Consider the following 24546-nt stretch of genomic DNA (forward strand, 5'->3'; position numbering starts at 1 on the left):
TTCAGATTCATCCCATGGCATAGCTCGGAATGGAATTGACGCCCTCCCTTAATGTGTGACCTATCGAATGGCACTTTCGTCCCACTTCTCAATCAAGGATATACCGATGACACACTGGTGGTCACTTTCGAAAGAAATTTGATCTTCTTCAGTAATTTACTATGGGGATGATGGTTCGCTTCTTAGCTATTCACCACTCTTCAACTTCCGAGAAATCGTTTTTCTTTCTTTTGAACCATACTTTAATATCTTCAGGGTAGGTAGGTATCAGTGGCCGCTCCGAGGAGCCCAATTAGCGCTTTGGTGTGCCGTTTTGATGCCACAAACTCCTAAGACCGTGACTGTTGTTATAGGAACAGGGAAGCAGAGTCCAGCTGGCTCGGATCTTCAGAGCCAGCCCGTAGTATTCACGAAGGAAAGCAGCTCTCCGACCCTGCAGCTAGAAATCCCACTGAGGTCCCCAAAGAATGGTTTACCCAGTGTCCGCAGCCTGACTCGAGCCAGAGCTGGGCAATCGCAGAGAAAGTGCATGAGGGTTTCCCTTCCTTCTCCGCAGCTTCGGCAATGCGAGTTGTTGGGTAAGCTTAGCCTAGCGGCATGGTCCCCTATGGGCCAATACCCCGTGCAGACCGCCCTAATCTTGAATGCATTTGCACGCGTCTGGCACAGGAGCTCTCGTGATCGGGCTATGATATAAGCGGGCCAAATTCTCCTTGATTTGGTACAGCTTGTAAGCCTTCGCCATCTCAGGCCCGCGGCTGCTAGGTAGTGCCAGTAGACTCGGCCCCCGACAGCCGCCAGCGGAACACCGACTGTATTCCCCGAGGGACTGCCAAGAGCAGAGCCTTGCCTGGCCAATCCATCAGCCCGCTCATTCCCCTCTATGTTCCTATGCCCGGGAACCCAGAGGAGAGTGATCTTGAGGGTGCCGCCCAGATGGTTGAGCGTGTCTCTGCACTGCCCTACCAACCGGGAAGATGTCGTCGTTGAGTACAAGGCCTTGATGGCCGCTTGGCTGTCGGTCAGAATGGCTATTTTACGCTTGGGGCTCGAATCACGCTCCAGCCATCAACAGACCTCCAATATCGCCAGTACTTCCGCCTGGAATACATTGGTGAAACCTGGGAGACCATACGACTTGGATCATCATCATCATCAACGGCGCATCAACGGATGATACGACTTGGATGCACCGTGTGTATTCGAGAAAACCCCCGCGCCGACTCCATAGGCCATCTTTGATCCGTCCGTAAAGAATACCGTGTCATAGTCTTGCAACACGCCGCCGGTCTTCCACTTTGCCCTGGTTGGAAGGTCCACAGCAAAGTTTCTCATGAAGTTCAGTTTGCGTGTGACATAGTCCGTGGGGGATGCCCAGATTTCTCGAGGTATTTCATCTAGAATGTTGCTGTGGCCGTAGGACTTCGCTGCCCAGCATCCGGACTCACGTAGTCTAACGGCATTGCACGCTGCAACATATTTGATGTGGAGGTCTATCTTCAGAATCTCGTAAGTTTCATACACGAAAACAATCTGTAAGAGCTCCAATTACATGGTTTCTTTCATTGCTCCATATGAGTGCAATTTAGGTGTTTAAAACTTTAAATAGGTTTTTCTGCACAAAAAAAAAAACAATTTCGAGCCGGCCAGACGGACAATTTTTGTTTGATAGACTTCACAATTTGCTCTTCTACACTACGTAGGATCGTTCCTTCATCTTGCACGACTAAGTTTTTATTAATAATTTTCAAGCGACCTTGTTGACATTTTTTTGACCACGTATATGACAAAATTGATTGTCGATGGTTAAAAGACCATCCTGAATGGCTGGTGATGACCAAAAGGGAAGAGCTCTCTTAAAAACCTAAAAAGATGGCGAAATTAACGGTGAAGGTCCGCTCGCAAATAATGAAGCTCCATCGAAGTCTGTAATGAAATTAAGGGAAATAGTGGGCTAGGACCAGCTAGAAGGAAGAGCTATGTTACAAACCTGAAAATTTTGCGAAATTGACCGTGAAGGTCCACCCGCAAAGACTGAAGCTCCATCAAAGTGCTCGGTTGACATGTTATTGCACGCCTCTGTGCTAGCCGGGCTCGGGAATGGGGGGGGGATGTCCTTTGGGCGCTTTGATCCCTCACGTGTCATTAATATAAAATTAACGTGTCTATATCGATGCGTAGGTCCGCACCGGCATTAAAAATAGACCACAAACAAGGAAATTCGCGACGGCCTAACGATGAAAACCAGAACGCCAGCTAAAACTGGAAACGCGCGTGGATCCGTAAGTCGCCGGACCTAAGTGCCGCGATCGAGAGGGAAGATCCACGACGGATCACAATCCCGATCATGGTTTTTCTGCCTCAGATCGTTATTGAGGCGCGGCCCCTTGAGGTTCCCTCCCTTCCTTGACATCCTCAGGCCATTATTTAGAGGATGTCCCTAATAAAGTTTTGCGGGGGGACCTTCACGGTCAATCTCGTCATTTTTTCAGGTTTCTGGGATAACTCTTCCTTTTAGGTCGTTCTCGGCCAATTAGGATGATCGGTTGATCATCCTATTCCCCTTAAGTTCATTACAAATGGCGCCCAACGTGGGGCCCAATATTTTCTGGATTCAGGATTAATTTCTTATTTGCAGGTTTTCTGAATCAGTGGAAGATAGCCTATGCTGGCTGTTGGAAAGAGAATCAATAGATTCTCAACATTGCTTCCGGTTAGGCTCCACGTACACTTGCTTTCAGATTTCTAGTTTTAGATATCACGCCTTTTTCCCCGGAAGCAAGTGTGCCTAAGCCTTAATTTCCTTTCCCAACTTGTAACGCCCCTACCTTATTCTTGGTAGAATATCATAAGAGCTAGTTGTTTGTTGTGTTTGCCTTTGAGACTTAACGTCTCGTAGGTGATTGCCTTCCAGGGTCTCTGGATCTACGGGCCTTTGCAGCTATATGCTGAAAGGTATTGCCGTCCGAACTTCTGAGGAGTGTCCTTCCCTACATGTATGTGAAACGGCTTTTCTTTTCAAAATTTAGAAAAACTAAAAATTCTACCTTCTTCGTAGGGAGATAAATCCTTGATGGAATGCGGAGGCAGTCGGGTATATGCTGTGCCGTTCCGTCCTCAATGATTCATTTTCACTTTGTTCTCTGACTTCAGACGAGGAAGATTGAATTCTCGTGATCCCTTTTGTTTTTTCTTTATTTAATATTCTGCGACGAGGAACAATTCGATTGTTGTTTCTTCCTTAACAAGCACCGTGTGCACAGGTGAAGCAATTTTTAAGGTTGGGATGGCATTTTGGAAATCTGAGAGTTTTGCGGGAGTTATGAATAAGGAGTTGAATATTTAGAGAGAGAGGAGTTCTCGTAACTCATTATTATTTTTAGTTTTTCTTATTTTTTCAAATGTGTGATTAGTTGCTCGTTACTTTGGATTATTACATTATTTAATTTTTTTAATTATTTTCATTGTTTTCTTTCCTTTGCTTTGTTTTTTGTTCCTTTTTTCTTTTCGCTTCATTCGACTATTTTACCTTTTTTCTTATATCTTTTACTTATTTTCCTATTTCAATCCACTTTATTGCTTCTTTTTGCTTTAACCGTTATCTTGATTTTTGTACTTTAGAATTTTACTTTATTATTTTTCTGTTCAATCACTACTTCGCTTTTAAATTCCCTTCACCACTAAAAACTCAGCTTCTAAAATACCCGTATAATTTCCCGGAAAACCAAAAACGATCTGCCCGGTTCAGTTCTTCAGCTGTCTATCGATCAGCCGGTTCCGGTGTCGCCAATTCCCCATGCAAAATGCATTTTCAAACGCCTCGACCAGGAGCAAACCTTAGGCCTGCATTCCTTAATATATGACCTGATCAAGTTTGAGTGTATCAATGAGTGTGTCAATGTTCCCTTTTGATCGACAATCGCATAAAAATATATAAATGAGGTTTCGAATTTTAGGGAAAGGTAACAGGTGCTAAGTTTTTGGTAAATAAATATATTCATTATATATAATTATTTTTTAAAATTTTTAATCGTTGGTGTACATGAATGACGGGGAGGGGAGAAAGGAAATTGGGTGAAGTATATTGGGAAAGGTAAGGGATGTTAAAATGAAGCAAAAGGGGATAAATGCATTCCCTTTTTAGACTGTTTTTGGAAAAGCCAGAAAAGACAGTACTGCACCTGTTGTGAAGATGCGGACACTACACCTTTTTCGCAATTTAAAAAGAAAATACCATGAAGCGTCGAAGTTGTTAGGATGCTTAATCGATTTATTTTTGTTTCAGTATTGTATCTTTGAAATTGTTACAGTTATGGGTCCATACAACCAGGACAAAAAGGTAATTTCTTCAAAAGCACTGGGAAGCCGTTCTGGTGAAATTTTACAAGCACGAGTATCAAACTGAGAACCTTGGCTTTGTTGGTGTTTATCTTCAGTCCAACTCTACTTGCCTCTCTATCCAAATCCGGAGTCATTTGACGAAGGTCTATGATCCGGTGAGAGAGCAAACAGATGTCATCAGCGTAGCCGAGGTATTCGATGGAAGATGTCATCGCCCATTGAACTCCTCCACGACTACCGGACAAGGCAGCATGAAGGACATCTCCGATAACAAGAAGAAGTAATATCGGTGATAAAATGCAGCCCAATTTGACCTCGGTGCAGCACGTGATATTTTGGGCCATCATATGTCGCTCAGATAATGATTATTATTTAGGCACACTACTTGTTTGAACTCTCGAAAGTTTTCTCGAAATCCCCCCCCCCTCTCGTTGCAAAATTTGATGGTTTCTAGCCAACCCATTTATATCCTTTCTAGTCGCCTCTTACGACAAGCAGGGAAGACTTTGAGTGTATTATTAAGCTTCGAATTACATGGCTCCTCCCAATATTTCAGATACACATGTTTGAATGATGGGAAAAATTCCTAACAGCTCCAGAAGGTAGTATATTGCTGATCGCTGATTATTCGGTTAGAAATATGATTACCACTGAGAGCTCTGACGCAAAAATCCTGGTTAGAAACAGTTTCCTCGCAACAAGATCGCGAACACGTCGGACTGTTACGGAGATTCAAGACGTATTTGAATGTTACGAGATTTGGCTGAAGTATGTAACAAACAAGCACTTCATCTACCACCAACTTGGTGATATTGGTATTAGGGATGTTTTTCTGCCTTATGAGAGACATAATGGAAGGAGCGTTGGAAAAGGTGTGCCTGTGGGCTATAACATACAGAGTCGGCATAAATCCAATCAAAACGGAACTGATGGTATCCACCAACAAGACAAAAGTGCAAAAATTTCATGGAGAAGGAAAATACGACAATATATGGAGTTAACTACCCTTTGTATGAGAGAAAGCAACTTCATGTTCAGGAATCGATATTTCAAAACCATGGGGGACATCAACATGGGTAATCCGCTATCACCACTTATCAGCGACATCTTTATGGGGCGAATAGAGGAATATATAGAATAAGTTATATTTATTACTAAGATTCTGGGCCAGATATGTTAACGACATTTTTATAATTGGGGAACGAAGCCAACTTGAAACCATACTCAACAAATTGAATACGGTCCACATGAGTTACATTCACCATGGACGTCGAGTACAGCCATCAGCTACCCTTCTTCAGCATCCACGCAGAGAACCACCCCAGCAACATCACAATACTCCTCTGCGTGTTAACCACGCCTTTATCAGAGGAACATTTAAACAATGAGAAACCCCACATCACTGAAACTGTGGAAAAGAACGGGTTCAGCAGGATGACCATAGAAGGAATAATCAGTAAAAAAATGACGAAATTGGAAAGGAATAACCTGACGACATTTTTTACACAAGTGGGACCATCTAAAAAGCATGGAGTTCCTATCATTCATTCCCAAATTAGCTACCAGGTGGAAAACATCCTAAGGAAATGTGACATCGAAGTGATATCTACCAGCAGACCGCATCAACTGAAGGCCCGATTAGCAAGCGTCAAGGACCCCAAGGAAGACAACGAGAAAAGCGGAATCTACTAGAGAACAACCTAAGGGTAATTATGGAGGTTAATCACTTCTGCAAATTGGACCCATTGATTTAGGAAACGTCAACTATTGGCTTTTTTGGGACTGGATTTAGGACGCGTTGATTCGTCGATATTAATTAGTTTTTCCTCTAAGTATACCAGTGCTTCCTTTGTTGGTATACTTGGGAAGAGGTCTTCCTTTACTGGTATACTTGGGAAGAGGGCTTCCTTTACTGGTCTACTTGGGAAGAGGGCTATAATATCAAATGAAACCATACCTTCCTCATCCAAAAGTGTTTTCGTGTTTCGAAGTTTTTCAATGAGTTCTTCCCTGTTCCTTACAGATCGTTTTTCTGTTGATACCCCTAGTTCGTTGAATCTTTGCAATAGCCATCAAGCTATCTTCTGTGTTGGAGAAATTGTCGCTGCTATGATTTCATGCATCTCATTTCCTGATTTGTGTATCTTTGGTTGACATCTGATCCGAGGGAGAGACGGGTTTGTCTTCCTGAGCAGACAAGCTGGACCATAAGCCGTTCAGACAAAAAGTCACTGAGGATGAGGATGAATAAGGAATAAAAAACTCACTATTCGGCATTTACAAAATAAAATTTGTCTTTTTAAGGTTTTGTGTAAAACAAAACCTTATTAAAATCGATTCAATGTCTGTCTGTCTGTCTGTCTGTCTGTCTGTCTGTCTGTCTGTCTGTCTGTCTGTCTGTCTGTCACACGCATTTTTCTCCAAAACGGCTAAACCGATCCAAACGAAATTTGGTGGACAGATGGGAACTATGAAATCCCACGCATACAGCGAGTGGGATAAATTTAGGTGGAGTTTAAAGGGGGGCTCCCCATACATGCAAAGAAGGGATTCAAAAATTTTTTTCACCAGATATAGGTGTGTAGGATATCAAATGAAAGGTCTCGATTTGTACTTTTCGAAACTGACATTGATTCTGGCATAAATTGCAAAGTGCGTGAGTAAGGAGTCAAAATGTACGCATTTGAAGTGAGACAGGACTCATTTTCGGAAACTACCCAACCCAAAAATCCGAAAAAAATCAGGGTGGTGCGCCTAGATGAAATCTAGGCCTCAAAATATGTCCCATTCCGATATCTGCTCAAATAAACTTACTAATAGTATATTACTGCATTTTAGAAATTTACTAAAAAACCCCCCTTAAATTCATCCTAGGACTTCCGAATTCTGTACCAGCATAGAGGACAATATTTCGTGTATATGCGCTAAATTTCATGGAAATCAGGCAATTAACGCCAAAGTTATAGCAGTTCAAACTTAGCAATTTCGCGCGAGTTTACTGCTTCCAAAGTCATGCAAATCAGATGCTGACGTCATAATTACCCGGAATAATTGACATTCGCGTGGAATATTAAAGTCACGTTTATGAAGAATATATTTATCTGCAGCCCTTTTTAAGGTTTTGTGTAAAACACTTATGTGAAATTTAATCTTCGAGAGATGTCCCATTCCGATATCTGCTCAAAAAATTTACTAATATTATATTATCAACTTTTAGATATAGACTAAAAAACTCCCCTTAAGTTCATCCTAAGTGTACTAAATTTTGCACCGACGTAAAGGACAGCCTCGTGCATACACATGCCAAGTTTCATGAAAATCCAACTATTATTGGGAAAGTTATAGCAGTTCAAACTTATCAATTTCGTGCTAATTAACAGCATCCTAAGCCATACAAATAAGATGCTGACGTCATAATTAACGAGAATAATTGAAATTCGAGTGAAATATTAAAATTCCATTCAAGAAGAATCTAATTCTCCCTAGCCCTTTTTTATATTTGATGTTGGTTACATTGTTGGCATTTGCTAGTAATATTAAACTCAGAGTGTGAAGCGTATGAGGTTGACCATTATCAACACAGGGCTTTCCATAAAATGATTTATTTAAATCGCTTTCTAGAAAATAGAGGGCAATGGAATTTTTTGGTATATTACACGGAGCTGTCGTGCACTCGTCGCTCCTTACATCTTTTTCTTTTTTTTCAGCCTTCAGTTCACAAGTGGGGTCGGTTCATGGTGTTCGGTTTCGTCATTTTATTTTATCAAGTGCCTGATTAGGATGTAATCTCGAGACCTTTAAATCCCCATCCAGCGTATCAAGCCACCATTGTTTTGGCCGGCTTTTTGGTTGCTTACCATTGCTTTCGATGTTGTGACCAATACTGGTTGTTGAATTCTCGTTAGCGTGAATTACGTGACCACACCCACAGTAGATCTACTATAGGCAGTACCCTTACAAAAATGACCCCACTTGCAAATGTGCTTGCCGAAGCTTATCTGTACACATCAGAGACACTAAACAAGGAAAATGCATAATCTTCGTCAAATCGTATTGGTAAGAGAGAGATCGGTGAGCTTTTGCTATTCTGGTACTACGGCGTGCTCACGCATTAGCAAAAAGCTGTTTCACGTATTCACTTATACATAAGCAAAAACTTGCCAATCTCACCAATGCATTGGCAAGTCCGGGCGGCATGTCAAACACAGCTGATCGGGTTTTTGGTACATCTCGCTCATGCTCAAGGGCAAAACAATTTGAAATCGTGTGTACTCGCACTGATTTCCCCCCTCGAGGGGCAAGGGGGAGTGAGGTAGCTGTCTAGTATCTAACTGTGACCACACCATCGAAAACGCCTCTCTTGCAGTTTTTCCACGATTGGTGCAAACCCGTTCGATAGGGGATATTCTCATTTCAGACGTAATCAAAACGTGTCACGCCGCCAGTGCAATGCAACATCTTAGTCCACATTACCGCAAGACGCCGTTCATTGCCCTTCATAGTCGGCCAACACTCAGAACTATATATGCAATAAATTTGGCACTTCATCCAGGTTGCATTAATGCGTGAAACAATTTCATTACCCAGCTCTCCATTGGCTGATAGCATTGACTCGAGATATTTAAATCGCTGAGTTCTGGCAATGGCAGGGAAACACAAAACCTTTTATACCTGAAGCGCCCAGCTTCCGGTTTCCCGACTTGTTTTCATTATTAAATTAGCCGAAAAAATGACACACACAATTGAAGAAATAAGATAGTCAGCCTGACCGACAGCCAAACAGCCATTAAGGTTTTGTATTCACCGGCGGCATCCTCCAGACTGTTGGGATAATGCAGAAACGCTCAGAACTGTCACCCTCCTTTGGGTTTTCCGTCATAGGAACATAGAAGGGAAAGAGCAGCCTGACGAAAAGGCGGGGCTCTGCTCTTGGCTATCCTTCAGCGGTACAGTCCGTGCCCCGCTGGCGACTGTCAAAGTTGGAATCTACTCGCACTATTTAGCAGCCGCGGACCTCAGATGGAGAAGGTTCAGCACCTACGCCAAGTCAAGGAGGATTTGGCCCGCTTATAACAAAATGCAATCGTGAGAGCTTTTGTGCCAGACGCATGCAAATGCATAAAAGATTACGGCGGTCTGCACCGAGCTCTGCCCTATTGGGGACCATGCCGCCAGACTCGACATACCCTACAATTCGCATTGTCGACGCTGCGGAGAAGAGGGGAAACCTTCAGGCACTTCCTTTGCGATTGGCCAGTTCGAGCTAGGTTCAGGCTAGAGGCACTAGGTAAATCATTCTTTGAGGGCCTCAGGGAGATCTTTAGTTGCAGGGTAGGAGAGTTCCTTTCCTTCGTGAATGCTACGGGCCTGCTCTGAAGGTTTGAGCCGGGTGGGCTCTGTCATCTTGCTGTCAACGGTGAACCACGGCATTAATTGGGCTGTCCGGAGCGGCTAATGATTGTATACCACCAAGAGCTGATGTTTACTTTACACAGCATTTAAAGTCATTTTACTAAGTACGTGCGTTCTTTGGGAAGGGTAAGAGAGAGAAAATCCAAGCCTCATCTTAAAATTGCATAATGAATCTAATTTCGTAAAAATGTCTCTTGCAGAGTGCGAGTCGACTATAGGTTTAAAATCACAATTATCATATCCAAACTGTTTCTCGAAGATGAGCTTCTTCGAGCAAATCAAAGCAGCTGCGGACAGGGCTGCAGAAGGAGTCGCGGCCTTGAGTCGGCTAATGGCGAATGTCGGCGGCCCTATATCAACTAGGAGACGTCTCCTCATGGGAGCAACGCAGTCCGTCCTTCTCTATGGTGCGGAGGTATGGGCTGATGCCCTTGACAAGGAGGTGCATCGTAAACGCCTCGCTCAAGTGCAGAGGCGGGGAGCTTTGCGAGTGGCGTCTGCTTATCGCACCGTTTTCGAACCGGCTGTGATGGTGATCGCGGGAGTGATCCCCGTTGCCCTCCTCAAGTGGCAACTTTCTTGGCAAAATGAGCCAAGGGGCAAGTGGACTGCGCGGCTCATCGACAAATTAGACTCGTGGTTGAACAGAAAGCACGGTGAGATTGATTATTTCCTTACCCAACTTCTAAGTGGGCATGGAGGTTTTCAGTCTTACCTGCACAGGGTTGGGAAAGCGCGATCTCCTGATTGTGTGTTCTGCAATAGAGTGGTGGATGATGCTGAACACACCTTTTTCTCTTGCGAGAGGTGGGACGGCCTCCGCCAGCAGCTTTATGCAGACACAGGGGAGCTCTCTCCAGACAACATTGTCAGAGAGATGCTGAAGAGCGCTGGCAGCTGGAATCGTATTGCGCATTATGTTCGGGCTCTTCTTACTACGAAGAAGATTGAACTCGACCGGCAGAGGGATCGGACGATAAGGGGTTCCCTGAGCTAACAACTCCCTTCCTCCCCTCCCCTCCCGTTGGTGAAAGGAATTCCCTGACTTGAAGGCTCCCAAAGCCGGGAGAGCGGGAGGGCTAGCCCGAAGTAATGTGTCAAACGGTTCCAGGCTAGTTCTCTGATGACAGGGAAGTGTTTAGTTGGTAGTCCGCCAGCGTGCTGTTGCGGGAGTCCAACACTCGATGCGTAAACGCATTCACCTACCCTAAAAAAAAAAAAAAACTGTTTCTTTGCAGAAGTAGGTCTGATGAGAGAAGATAGGAAAAAGTCATTTTCAGGCCCAGCATTTTTTTGAAAACCTAAGGTATTGGGTCCACCCCGCACCGGGATTTTCTCTCTACGGCTTTGCCAATAGTTCATAGAGCTTTCATTTTGGTAGCTGTTTAATTAAATGACAAATGTATGCCATCGTAACAGTTTGCGATATAAAAAAGATGAGGGTAATAAGATGGAGGTGAAAAATGAACACAAGTATCATCTTCAAAAAAATTGACAGACAAATTAAATTCTCATGATATTTGGAACGATACTCATCTCAGTCCATCTTTCACTTAAGTTCTCTGTGTTATTGACTTCATTTTTCGGTAAAAAGATAAAAAATTAATTGAGTTTTGATTCAGAAATGAAAGCTAAGGCAATTCTCATCAAGATACATGTAATCTTCCCAACTATTTAGCACCCCGGTTGTTGGTTCGAAATAATTCGTGTGTTATCCTTGCTAAACGAAACAATTTCACGGTTTCTAGTTAATGATGGTCTTCAACTACCATTACCTTAGATATTCATAACCGTGCACAGGTAAATTAATTAAGACTGACCATGGCAACTATTCAAATAATTACGGAATACTATGGGATGCTTTTTTATTTTCAAAGATTAAATTATATAATTTTTATGTCAATGTTAAATATAAAATCGTTTAATTTTGTAATACCAATAAAACTCGTGGGGCATCGGACTGCATCACAAAAAGCGCATTGAATAATGCCACCATCGACATCAAGTTTTAATAACTTCATCAATTAAAATAACTCACAATGGTTTCATTTCTAACTTACAAGAAACAGCATGAAATCTGATAATTTAAAATCATCGCCGATTTAACTTTTACACATTTCACGTTGTATCTAAGATATTCGGCCCAAGAGAAAATTATGATTAATCAACTTGGATGTCTTAGATTAGTTTAAAAACACAAAATTAGCAAATACCTGTTGGCAGACCAGCCGCCGGTGAGGAGTTGGCCATAGGTAAACACATGTGGGCCTAATCAGAAAATTGCAAGATTTATGGCCTAACTACTAGTGTAAATCTTTAAGAGCCAATCCGTGGTTACAGCGTGTGGTTTCTGGGGGATTTCGATGTACCAATTCATGCCAGTGTTTTTTGTTTCTTTAAATTTTGGGGCTGCTTACTTTCGAACATGCAGAGATGCGTATCTTTTCTACTATTCGATAAAAGCCTCCGTAACTATTGATCTTTCAGACGCCTCTGTATCTAAAACAAATGGACTACATTGAAGCCGTTCCATTTTTTATATAACAACAAATAACCCTTCGAAAAGATGAATTTGCCAATTTCGTACATTGGAAAAGAAATCGAAATTTCTTCCAGCGAAATGTGCCCCAGATACAATACACTTCAACTACTAAAGATGGATTATCTGTTGCAAGAAATCTAACCCAAAACACAGCTAATATCTGAAAGCTATATGGGATTTACACAACATGAAAATTAATGTTTAAATTTCATGATCAATAATTTTACATCTTAAACTCGTCCGGCCTAGGCTGGAGGGCATCCAAGGCATGTAATTTTCTAATTAAATCTCCGCTCTTTCTTTGAATGATGCTAATGAGGGTGTACATAAAAGATGATTAGCTATATCGCGGAGAACTCCAACATTTTGTATAATTTCTTAATTTTTGACGGATGCTGGGTTTATGGGTTTTTAAACAATAATTCAGTGACCTTGACGGTATGATTCAAGACCATAGTTTCGCTCCAAAAAATTGGTAGTGATGTACCAGTCTCGTACGAAATGGTCACGTTTTAAGCCCATCTGCAAGTTGAACAGCGGAGTTAAGGTCAAATCTAGTGTTGAAATGGTAATTGAGGGTACTTAGGTGCCCTTTGTCACTAACCTAATGATGAAGTACTAATCATTGAAATTATGGAAGAGTCAATGGATTGGCAACAGTAATAGACAAGGTACTTTTTTGAAAAGCTGTTCAATTTGTTCGGCATCCGCAACAGTTTATTAAGGTTGCACTTCTTGGAAGTGGGATCATTTTCAAGGTAACTACTTCAACGGAAAAATTTACCACTCATTGACACATTGGAAGCACCAATTCATAGTGGTACATTCAAATATGTCGAGGATTTACTGTCCACTCATAAAAAGTTCAATAGATACCATAATCAGCTGCAATTTAAACCATAGAAACCACCAGTAAAATTGACATCAGAAGGGTATTACCTCGAAACAATTGGGGTAAGAAACCATTATGAAGAAGTAGAAAAAAAACGTAGTTTACGGAAACTCGGAAAACCAGTACCGAATCCTTTTTGAAGTGAGGAAATACTATAGATGATATTTCCTGGATGTGTCATTAGGCGCATGCATGTGAGTTCACCGACCCTTTCCCGAGAGCTCCTACCTCCTACCTCTTTCCATCTATTTAAATATCTCTCCCTCTCAGCGTTCTTCGTCTGCGATAAGGGAGAGATTCACTCCTCATTGTATATGTTCGCCATCTCATCTGTCAAAATGTCAATCGGCATCATTCCCGAGATGACAAATTCTGTATCATCTAAGATAGTCCTTAAGGTAGAGCATACCCTCAGGGTTGCTGCCGTCCTGCAGACTGTACACAGTTTGTTAGCGTTAACTGACTTCCGCAACGCCTCCCTCCAAACATGGGTCACATAGGACATTATTGAGGTTACCAGCCTGACTACAGACAACTGAGAGATATACTATGGCCCTCCCATGTTCGAACTCTCTAGCCAACTTTAAACTTCGACATGCTTTGCGACAACAACCAGCGCTATGTCGTCATCGTAACCCACCACTGTGGCTTCCCCTTGCAGGGGAAGATTCAGTACATCGTTGTACATGATGAGCCCAATACGGAGCTCTGCGGGACACCCCGCGGAAACAACGTTTTTCTGGGGTCCGCCATCGGTGTCATACCAGAGCCTCCTTTCAGTTAAATAACTATCGACGATAGCAGCAAGATAGGCGGTAATAGCAACCTTTGCTGGGGATTTGCGTATTAGATTCCAATTGACCAAATTGAATGCATTTTTCACGTCCCGGGTTACTACCGTGCAATATTTGCTGATACTACTCTTTCCGTGAATTGCATCTTCGGCCAAGCCAGTAACCAATTTGATGACATCAATGGTTGATCTGGCTTTACGGACCCGATACTGCCGATCTGAAAGGCCGCCATGGCTCTCAACAACAATAAGTAATTTATTATAAATTACCCGCTCTAACATTTTCCCTACAGTGTCCAAAAAGATATGGGTCTGTATGAGGATGGTTCATCTGGATGTTTACCAGGCTTAATTAGAAGTACCAACTTCTGCCGCTTCCATGTCGCTTCTCGGACATACACGCTTCGAACAACTCAGCGAACATGTCCGGTCTGGATTTCACGGCAAGCTTAAGGGCCTTATTCGGTACTCCATCCAGGCCCGGCGCTTTATTGTCTCCTATTCTACCGCAGATTTTCAGCAGATCGTCTCTGGAGACTTTTGGAATTGACAATATATGCATAGGTGGTTTGAATGTGTCGGTGCCCTCCTCTTGCGAGGGCAATAATTCCTGGATGATTTTCAACAAGAGTGAAAGGCAAGGATGCATGGCTTCTGAATTGTCCTATCACGATTCTATAAGCACTCCCCCATGGGTTTACGTCCGCTTCTGAGTCAAGCTCATTTTCTCACTTCCTCTTGTTTCGCTGGATAGCGAGCTTGAGGGTTTTGCGGGCTGCCTTATAGACGCGCTCTTTTTGTCTTTGAACGACTCTACCTACCACCTTCTGAGCCACTCTTCTGGCTCGGTGGCAGGCTGATCGAAGGATGGCCAGTTCATCATTCCACCAGTAGTTTGGTCTTCTACTGGGGAATGAGTACCTCTTAGGCATGGACGCGTCAAATGCTTTGGCGATACATTGGGCCATACGGACCTCTATAAAGGTCTGCGCATCCAAAGCTTTTGTAGAGCAGTCTGAAATCTTTCTTGGTTTTGGGCATGATGGGTCTTTGCCCTGTGGCTCGACAAATGTCTCAAAGAAGATTGTCTGGTGATCACTGTAGGTGTAGCGTTCGCTGACGCACCAGACCATACCACGTGCTAGCGCAGGGCGGACAAAGGTCAGGAACCTGACCTTCCTTTCTGAAAGCGTTTACAGCACCTTCGTTAGCCAAAACTATGTCCATCTGCGCATAAGCTCCTAATAAACTGCGCTCCCTGGCATGTGATACTCTGCTGTTATGTTGAGAGTAGCGCTGCCATTTTTAAGTGTCCAAGTGCCTGTAGAGCAACTGACCACCTAGCGGGATAATAGGTGCCAACTGCATCTAAAAGCAATATTCTAGTAGTGATCAATAATGTCATTAAAGATCATATGGAAGTGAATATGATTGAAGAACTCCAACTCGGAGGACATCGCCAATGATTATCAGAGGCCTTCATAGGGAAGCAGAGCCTGAAGATATCATGTCTGAACTAACCGCGAAGCACTCACAATTTAAACTACTTTCAGTTGCAAATTTTGTGACCAGGTTGAACAAGACTCTTCACAAAGAGAACTCCACTGTTCCAATCAAATCTCGATTCGGACTTTTCGTAGCCACTTTCGAGCTCTCCTCAGAAATTAGTTAGAATTATGAAAAGATGCAGTGTTATAACTGCCAACTTCGGGCGAATTTCCCAAAATTGCTCAATTGTGCACAGATGTGTAAAGCGCACAAAGAGCCATTCGTGTGAGGAATGCCCAAGGCTTATGACAGAGGTATCGCGTTACTGCAACTGTGGTCAAACTGGACGGCCAGCTAATTATCGCGGATGCTCAGTCTAGAAAGAAATAGAAGCTGGAAAAGGAGCTGTCAAAACCGGGAAAACGAAAGAACTTTCTCGAATCAAGCAAACTGTGACACAGCTATCAAAATGCTTCATCAAAGCCCTGGCGTCTCATACGCTCAAGCCACCAAGAAAGCAGTTCCTACAACCATAACCCAAACTAGACCTGTTCCAACTTCTACAGCTTTCAAACAGGTAGTTGAAGTACTTGTTTCAACCCCAACAAACCAACAGCAGCAATTCGCTCCCATTAAACTCATATTGAATCAATGGAGTTAAATGTCGTAACATTCAACCCTTCATCGATGGTCTTATCTGCCCAACGTGCTACAGGCCGAGTGTTGGTCAATTCTCTGAAAGCAGACTTCTATTACGTTTCGGAGACACATATAAGGGGTAGGTGTAATGTGGAATTCATCGGATATAACATTAACGGAAATGTTACCAACACCGGCGCTGCCCTATTTGTCAGAATAGGTCGCTATGGTCTGACTGCTTAGAAATTGGGCCTCCCCCAACCTTGCGCATGCACATACGGGAAAAAGAGAGTTTCAGGGAAATGTATCACTCTCGAAAAATAGCCAGCAGTGGAGCAAAAAGATGTCTGCAGGCAAGACATTCCTCGGCCTACGGACCTAAACCGTATCTGGATGGGAGGATCCATTTATAGCCATATTCCTCAATGCCCAAAGGCATTAAGAAATGAAGATCACCGGACTTCTCAGAAAACCCAAAAAGAGAGGAGTTTTCAACAGACTCGTAGACATAAACCAAACTTATTGGTGATATCTCCAACAAAGGTGGTATGACAAACGTCGGCATTTTCCTATAAACCATCCCAGAGGTTTTAGAAAAGCCATTCGGACTGCTCAGTTCTCAAGAGTCGACAACTGACGAACTCACTGAAGCGAATGGTGGGAGACGAATTATAACCATCAGTTTATTGGCAGAAGCAGCGCTCAACCTGCAGATGGCATGCGAGATACAAATAAACTGGGTCGCTTCCTCATTCAGCGAGTAGGTGCCTCTCAAGCGCTGCATAAGATGCCTCTAAAAAACAGATGTACAGCTTTCAGGAAAATTAGAAAATAATGAAAATACAAATCGGAACTGAAGTATACAGTTGAACCAGGATAGTATTTCAGAGAGGTGCTTTCAAAGGAGTCCTGTTAGAAAAGCATGATTTCCAAGAGTGGATACTGAAATAGTAGCGCAAATAGCTAGATAGCCTCACGAGCAGACCACGCAGACCACTCCTATGGTCGAGAAAGTAAGTGAGCAGATGAAAAAAAGTGGACTGTCTTCGCATCAACAGTAGGTGGCTTGCATGCGTATCTTCATTTTAAAGTCGTACCCAGCAATTATGATTGACGTGAATCCCCCCAAATTTGAAGGGACATCCCGATTATAATCGGGAAGACAGAAAATCCGAGTGGATGGTACCCAAAAGTGGCCAGAGATAAAGTCGCTGATTATTCGCGGCAAAATGGTTCATTCTATATTTTTAACCTTGAAAAAAGCAGTAGCTTATGAAGGCAATCAGAGAAAGATTGGCATAACCCATCGCTTATTTTTGTTAAAAGTAGCAGCGTATGTTGCAAGAATAATTCCAATGTATCTGTTGGTGCGCTATAACAAAACAGGGAATAAATCCAGCTAAAAAAGTTAGAGGGTACCTATAAGGGCCGACAGATGACAGAAATGATAGTACTATTGAGATTCACTAGTGGGTCGTTAATTTATTGATGATATCCCTTAATTAACAACCATTTAAGTGAACTATTGTTCTGTTGATTTCATTGAGAAATAAAGGTTGGGAAGATGCTCTGTTATAATGAGCACCAAAATTTTGCAAAGGCAGAACAAACAACCAAATCGCGATGAACAACACACTTAGTCGCTGAAAGCGTAGTTTTCCTCCTGAAATAATATTTCGCCGGCAGAAAGGGGAAGGAGGGAGTTAGAACTAGTCTAGCATAGGTATTCATTAGGGAAGCCTCTTTTTCCTCCTCTGTATCCTCATAATGAATGCAGCAGGATATTCTACGCCCAGTGACTTACACACTGCCCTACGCAGAAGACATTTTTTAGCCCCCTCGTATCAAGGCTAATTTGGAGTAAATTTCTTGTTGGACTGATCATCCCCCCCCCGACCATTATGCTGCTCTAGAACTACTTGATGCATCACAGTTGATGACTAGGCTGCCTTAGAACTATAACTTCGCATAGTATAGTGGAGGAACAGTGTAAACATTTCAGGAAGTCTTGAAGGGCACTAGGACATCTTTCTAGGAACTGGTAATAATGGCACATAAGCGTGATCAATACACTGTGGCAACCAGCAACCAAAAAAAGGATACTGTGCCATTTTACTCATACACATAATGTTAAATTTATCACTAACATAAATGATGCCATTAATATCCTTAACTTACCTTAACATCCTTCAATGTGATGATATCTGTCGAGAATGTTGTGTTGACCACCGATGGCTTGTTCTTAACACTTGGGAAGATAATTCCACCTTTCCGTGATGGTGATTTGGTTGAACTTGAATTTGACGGTAGCAGTGGAGGTGGTAATGTACTTGAAGGAGCTGTTGGTGGAGCTGGTGTTGTAGTTCCTACTGTAGAAGTTGACGTCGAAGATGGTGTTACAGGTGGGTAGGTTGTGGTTGGTATTGGGTCGGTGTAGTCTTCGATAATTGAGTATCTACATGGAAATAAGATGGGACGTAATGGAGTATTAGAAATATTGAATATTATATTTAGTTCAAGAAAATATTAAGTTGGGATTTAGACAGACAGTTTAGATTCAGTAGAGTAGGGTCGATAATCGATGGTTGAAAATACAATTCATAAAGGGGTATTGTCAAAAAATTTTGTGTGCGTAGCATGGGTGTACGAAATGTAGTCTATTCAGCCAATGTCAATCTAATAAGGAGCTCCCTCCCTGCTACGTAACTGCACTTACCTGCAGTTATCGGCCAGAAATACAACTTTGGTATAACTGCTCAACGAGGCACCAAGAATACGTACGTTGTTTCTACGCACGTCTTACAGGATTCTGTACCCGGTTCACTTTTGAGAAATCTCATGTTAATATAATCCTTAACGTTTCAGTAGCTGAGGAAGTAGGAATTAAGTACTGATAGCGGTTGTAAAACATCTCTAAATGGAGAAAGCAAGAAGCAATGGGTACAAGAAGCAGGCATATCTGCGAACCAGAATAGGAACCCGTATTACCGCCTCATAACAACCCACCAAATACGTTTGGATGACTATAGGCAGCAGAATCGATAACATGTTTCTGCTAACTCGTCCATTAATAATATGACACCGGCATGGATGATGTCAGAGATCAGAGGCGTAAGATAATTTAGTAGGTTGTTTGCAGGCGAAGTAACGAGCTCTATGCTGCTCTACCTAGTGTATTTCTAGGGAGCTGCTAAAGAATGGAAAAGAATGAAGCCCTAAGACGCCGGTCTTAGCCAATGGGTTGACGTGCTTATATAGGCAACAATGAGACAAAAAAAATGTGGCTGGATCATATAGGGAATCCCAGCATCAAAGTGTGAGCGCAGGGAAGGCACGGAGAGCTTAGTCACAATCTATGTAAATTAGAGCATCTTTGTTTCAGTTGAACAGTTTTAGGGTAAACAAAATCTGAAGGGGGGGGGGGGGGCTTTGGGTAGGACAGTAGTACCGGGAAGCATAATTCAAGAATGTAATTTTTCTTTTGTCAAACCTGTACTAAGCCTCGAAATCTGAGTATAAAAGATTGGAATTCCTGGAGAGGTAGACATTTGAAAAAGGGCTGGTATGATGCATAAATAGATCCAAAACAGAAGGTGGGGGAGAGGCAGGGGTACATAGAATGGACTCCAAATACAACTTTGTGCGGTCAACAGGTCACTCTATTTCAGGCAGAAGCGCATGCCGATAGCATGCATTAGGTTTCCCTGAAGCTCTAAAAAATATGATATTTCAAGAAAATATAAAGCCGACATATTTCAAAAGATCTTGAAGAAGACGTTGCAAAAAGCACCTAAATTTCGATCCCACGTTCTTTTGTGAAAATTGTGTGAGAGAGTACCATCTGCAGAAAGAAATATCATTTTGTAAATTTTAAGGTAACCCGATGGATTGGCGATAATACCTAAGAAAGAATTGGAGTTCTTACCTTTCTTTTGGGGAACGGCTTCAGTTGTCTAATGAAGTAACTAAGTGAGTAACACACAACCCCGAATGGCAAGTAGGTACCCTTTTACTTTTAGAAGGACCATAGGTAAGGCATGTGGATGAAAACCACTTATTGAATACGGGCTCTACCAAGTAAAACACTTGTAGCGCGTTGAGTGGGCCGTGGTTACCTTCGTCTTCTTTGTCAGCCTTTTTCCAGTTCAGAGGCGGAGTTGGCTCGTCTTGGTTTGTTTCGCCATTTTGCTCGGCACGGTCGCGAGGCACTCAAATCACCATTCGGGGTATAACGCTATTGTTCTTTCGGCGGTCGTTTCTCGTCCGTGCAAATTACATGATCGTACCATCCAATGTAACCCCAATCGCGAAAATCCTCATTTCGGATGTGGTCATGGCGTATTACACCATTGATCCAATGCAACATCTTCGTCTCCATTACCGCCTGGCGTCAGTTATTGCCTTTTATAATCAGCTTATACTCAAAACCGTAGAGCGCGACAGAGCACACGATACTGTGGTAAATTTTGGATTAGAGACATCCGTTGATAAACCGATGATAATGAACGTCAGTTGTGGAATACCAAGACATCTAAGTTAGGTGGATGCGTGAAGCAATTTTGAAATGGAAGTAACCAGTAGCTGATACCATTGATCCCGTTCAGTTCTGGGCAGGTTGTTGCCACTGACAGTGAGGGTACCTATCATTGGCACTAACATCGTTCTACGGAAAACACTAATGTGTCCAGGAATTGAAGAGGCAAACTTGATTTGGATCGATCAAGCGATAACGACAGCAATAAAAATGTGAATCCTTTTATTTACCAAGAGCCCTCCGAGATTCTAGCACTCCAAAAAATGGTGCAATATTATAGTAAATTATTGCTGATTTCACATCTCTTTTGAAATCGGCGGAGGAGTTTCTCCGTTTCGAATTGATGTTTTTCAATAGAAGCTTCACTAATTGCAACCTAGTTCGGTAGCGGGGTCGGTTTTTTGAAGCAGATTTGTCATTCTTTCGGGCATAAACTTGGTCCGGATGGCTTTGAAAAATGTTTAAATCATTATCTGGTTACTTTTATCGGCCTTTGAATTATTTCACGTCAAATTTGACGTTTAGGTCAATCTTAGTAGGCGAGCTGCCATTACATGGGTAACGTTATGTTACCATCGAAGATGCCTTTCTCGCAACTTTTCCGCAATGTTTGCAGTGCCATAAACCATCGCCAATGCCTCTATTTTGGATATAATCATATCGAGTTTTGGCGCTGGCCACAACATCTTTGTCTTCATTTCCGAGGGGTGGAATCTACAATCACCTGTCGTTCCAAGTTGACCAGCCCTCGGCGACTGGGTGATGGATTTTGGTTATGAGGCGTTCTTTGTTGCGTCGACGGTAAAGGATTCCAGTTTTGAACGTCGCTTCATCCAGTGTCACTGATGGATGAACAATTCCAAGCAAATGCTTACCACTGGTTGAGAGTATTGACTCGAGACAATTAATTCAGTCAGTTCTGAGTAGATTGCTGTCATGTTTCTTTCGTCAAAAATTCTGTTTTATTCAGATTCAACTTGAGAATACGGTGCATGGGGTCATCATTTTGATAGACGCTGTATGTAACCCGGCGCGAGTGGGGGCTCCCTTGATGGTTTCTGACAAAAAGGCGGAGCGGATTTGATAAACTTGTCACATGTTGAGCGTTACTGTTGGGGTACTGGTAAAGCAGACATTAGATGTGTTCACACTTCGAAATCGATCACGACGAGCCGACCCCGCTTGTGAACGGGACAAAGGCTGAAGAAAAAGGAGAGGATGGTCTTCACAGCAGAACAAGGTGAGAAACTGCAAAACTTTCCAATTACGTGCTCTAAAACGTACCATGACCTGCCAGTAGAAGGTTGCCGACTGCTGATGAAATAATAGTGATGAACACACAACAAAATACTATATCCTCCATCATGGGAAAACAAGAAAGTACCAGGCATTGACTGACTATAATTTTTTGAAAAGGCACCCCAAATTTTCCCAAAGCACCCCTGAGGCTTGCAGCTTGTCTTGTGCTACTTCTTTCACCAAATGTAGATCTATTCTTCAATAATTTGGAAAAGTTGTACAAACACCATTCAGAATTTGGTGATAGGGAGAGGGTGTTCAATTTGGATGAAACGGCCAAATCAAATGCACACTATTCGTTGGAGTCGCTGAAAAAAGGCGCCGAGCAAGTGGACAAAGCCACAAGTGGAAAAAAAGGCAAAACCGTCACCACAGTATCCATAACTTCTTCATTTGGCAGCACTATTCCTCTAGTCATGATTTTTACACGAGTCCATTTTAAGGAGCAAATTACTCAAGAAGCATTTCAAGGGACACTTGGCTTAGCCACCCCTACGGGTTGGATGACATAAGAACCATTTGTCAAAGTTATTAAGCATTTCATCCGCCAATCCTACGGTCCTCGAGAGAACCCTATTCTATTAAGCCAGAGGTCCCTGCAAGAAAGAAAATCATTTGTCCCTGGAAGCTCCAATGCTTTGCAACGAAAATGACGTCTCAGTTTTGACTTTACCTCCTCATTCATCCAATAAAATGCAACCATTGGATGCTGCTGTTTTTGGGACTTTTAAGACTTCTGGATGAAGCAAGACCTTGGAAGACAGCATCTATTTATAATACAGCATCCTTCGTGAACAACAATATAATTTCAGGATAAAAAAAAGTGAGATACATCCATGTTTTTACCGAAGAAGGCTTGATCCAGGAGCTGGTTCAAATCACGCTTTCCTTTCTCCTCAAGTTTTTGGTGGTACCCAAAGCGGTGATACCCGTCAGGTGAACGAAAAACTCAATTGAGCTGAACTGAACGAAAGTCAAAGAAAAAAGGCAAGAGTATGGTAGCTATGAGCACTCCAAAAATGAAACCCATTGCAGAAAAGAAGAAACCGGTTCCACTTTGCAAAAAGAAGGCATCCAAAAAGGAAGCGGTTTTGGCCAAAGAACAAAAAATCTGCGCAAACAAGGAACGTTTATTCATTAGCGGCTGACGCTGAAGTCGGACACGGACGACGATATGAAATGAATGAGGATTTGTTTACCGTTGAACCTGATTACTTTCCAGGATTATTCCATCTCCCTTTTTTAGATGATTATGGCTTAGTTACATTCAAAACTGGAAGCCAATCCAAGTTCTACATTGGTCCAATCTCTAAGTTGAAAGATGATGAGGGAGACTACGAGCTCAAATTCGTACGATACCAAAAATGCAACACCTTCGTAGAGCCTCCTGCAGACGACATTGGCTTGGTTAATGGCACAGACAAAGTCCCGGGTGGAGTACTATGGGTAAAACCAACTTTTGTGTTTCATTATATTATTTCCAGATGACCCAGACAGAAACCAATCGCTCACAGTTCCGATTTTGTATGGACCAGAAATGCATAAAATCGTTGACGCCTTTAACTTGGTGCTCAAAAAGGTGAGGTGCTGAAAAAGTCCTCCCAGTTGGTGGTGTAGGCAAATGACATATAAGTTATAGATAGTAGCGAGGGACATTGGACTCTGAATCAATGAGTCAAAGTAGAAATACATCATCTAAAAAATACTGAACTGGTTGACCAACTTGTCTAGTTAGGAGCCCTAACCTCAGAAGATACAAATTAAAACATAAACCGCCTTTAGGGTTTACTGCTGCTCACAAAGCATTTATGTAGTCCTCCTCATAATGAAGTATAGAAAAGTCCATGGACTCGAAATACTACGCACCCATAAAACCTTAATCTGTCTCGAGTAGGTACCTTAGCGGAAGTGCTGAAAAGATCTTTACATTTGAAAGGAAAATTCTCTAAAAAATGCTTGTTGTCATAATGGAGAAAAATGGCTGGTGAATCATGAATTACACCAATTGTTCGAGGAGGCATCAAAATCAACGCTAGTCAAATTTCAAAAACTGCTTGTCATTCTGAATGTTAGCGGGGAGGAAAACGGGGTGCTACCCTGTGGACCGAGACGAAACCAACTGGCCAGCATGAACCTCCACGAGGTGGTACCGGAAAATGCTGTACTCACTTTGACTTGCTGGTCGCGAAGAAGTAGGCGAATGATCCAACACTTAATTGGTCAATCAGACCCAAGTCTGCACAGCGACTGATATGAAGTAGTTTCCGCCAAGAAACCTAACCAGATACCCTTGAGGCCATATGTCTCAGAGAAATTCCTGGGCAATTGTCAGGACGGTTATGTGCTGTTGGCCCCCTAGTTGGAGGTTCTTGGGGGTTGGGGGTTATGTCCAAGCGGATAAGGGATCTTCGGACCTTAAACGGGGAATTGCCTTTATAACTCTGGTGCCGCATCCTTAGTTCGGTAGAGATTTAGGCAGGTCTCCACAAGTAGAATATTGAGCCATGCATTTAGTGTAGACTGGTACTGTACTCACTTGTAACAACGAGGCTTTGATTGTAGTCGCGAAATCAGTCCGTGTTTTAAGAAGACCTAAAGGACGGGTA

The 24546-nt window shown here is 42.6% G+C and overlaps 1 protein-coding gene across 2 annotated transcripts in view; it reads right to left on the reverse strand.

Annotated features, from left to right (window-relative positions):
* LOC119646290 (angiopoietin-related protein 2-like) overlaps positions 1-24546 on the reverse strand; it is a 407175-nt gene that overhangs the window by 26722 nt on the left and 355907 nt on the right. For both annotated transcript variants that reach the window (XM_038046703.1, XM_038046701.1), the window contains exon 4: positions 18286-18562. In XM_038046703.1, the coding sequence (XP_037902631.1) occupies positions 18286-18562 (277 nt within the window). The remainder of the gene's footprint in view (positions 1-18285; positions 18563-24546) is intronic.

This window comes from Hermetia illucens, chromosome 1 (assembly GCF_905115235.1).
Source record: "Hermetia illucens chromosome 1, iHerIll2.2.curated.20191125, whole genome shotgun sequence".
NCBI lineage: Eukaryota > Metazoa > Arthropoda > Insecta > Diptera > Stratiomyidae > Hermetia > Hermetia illucens.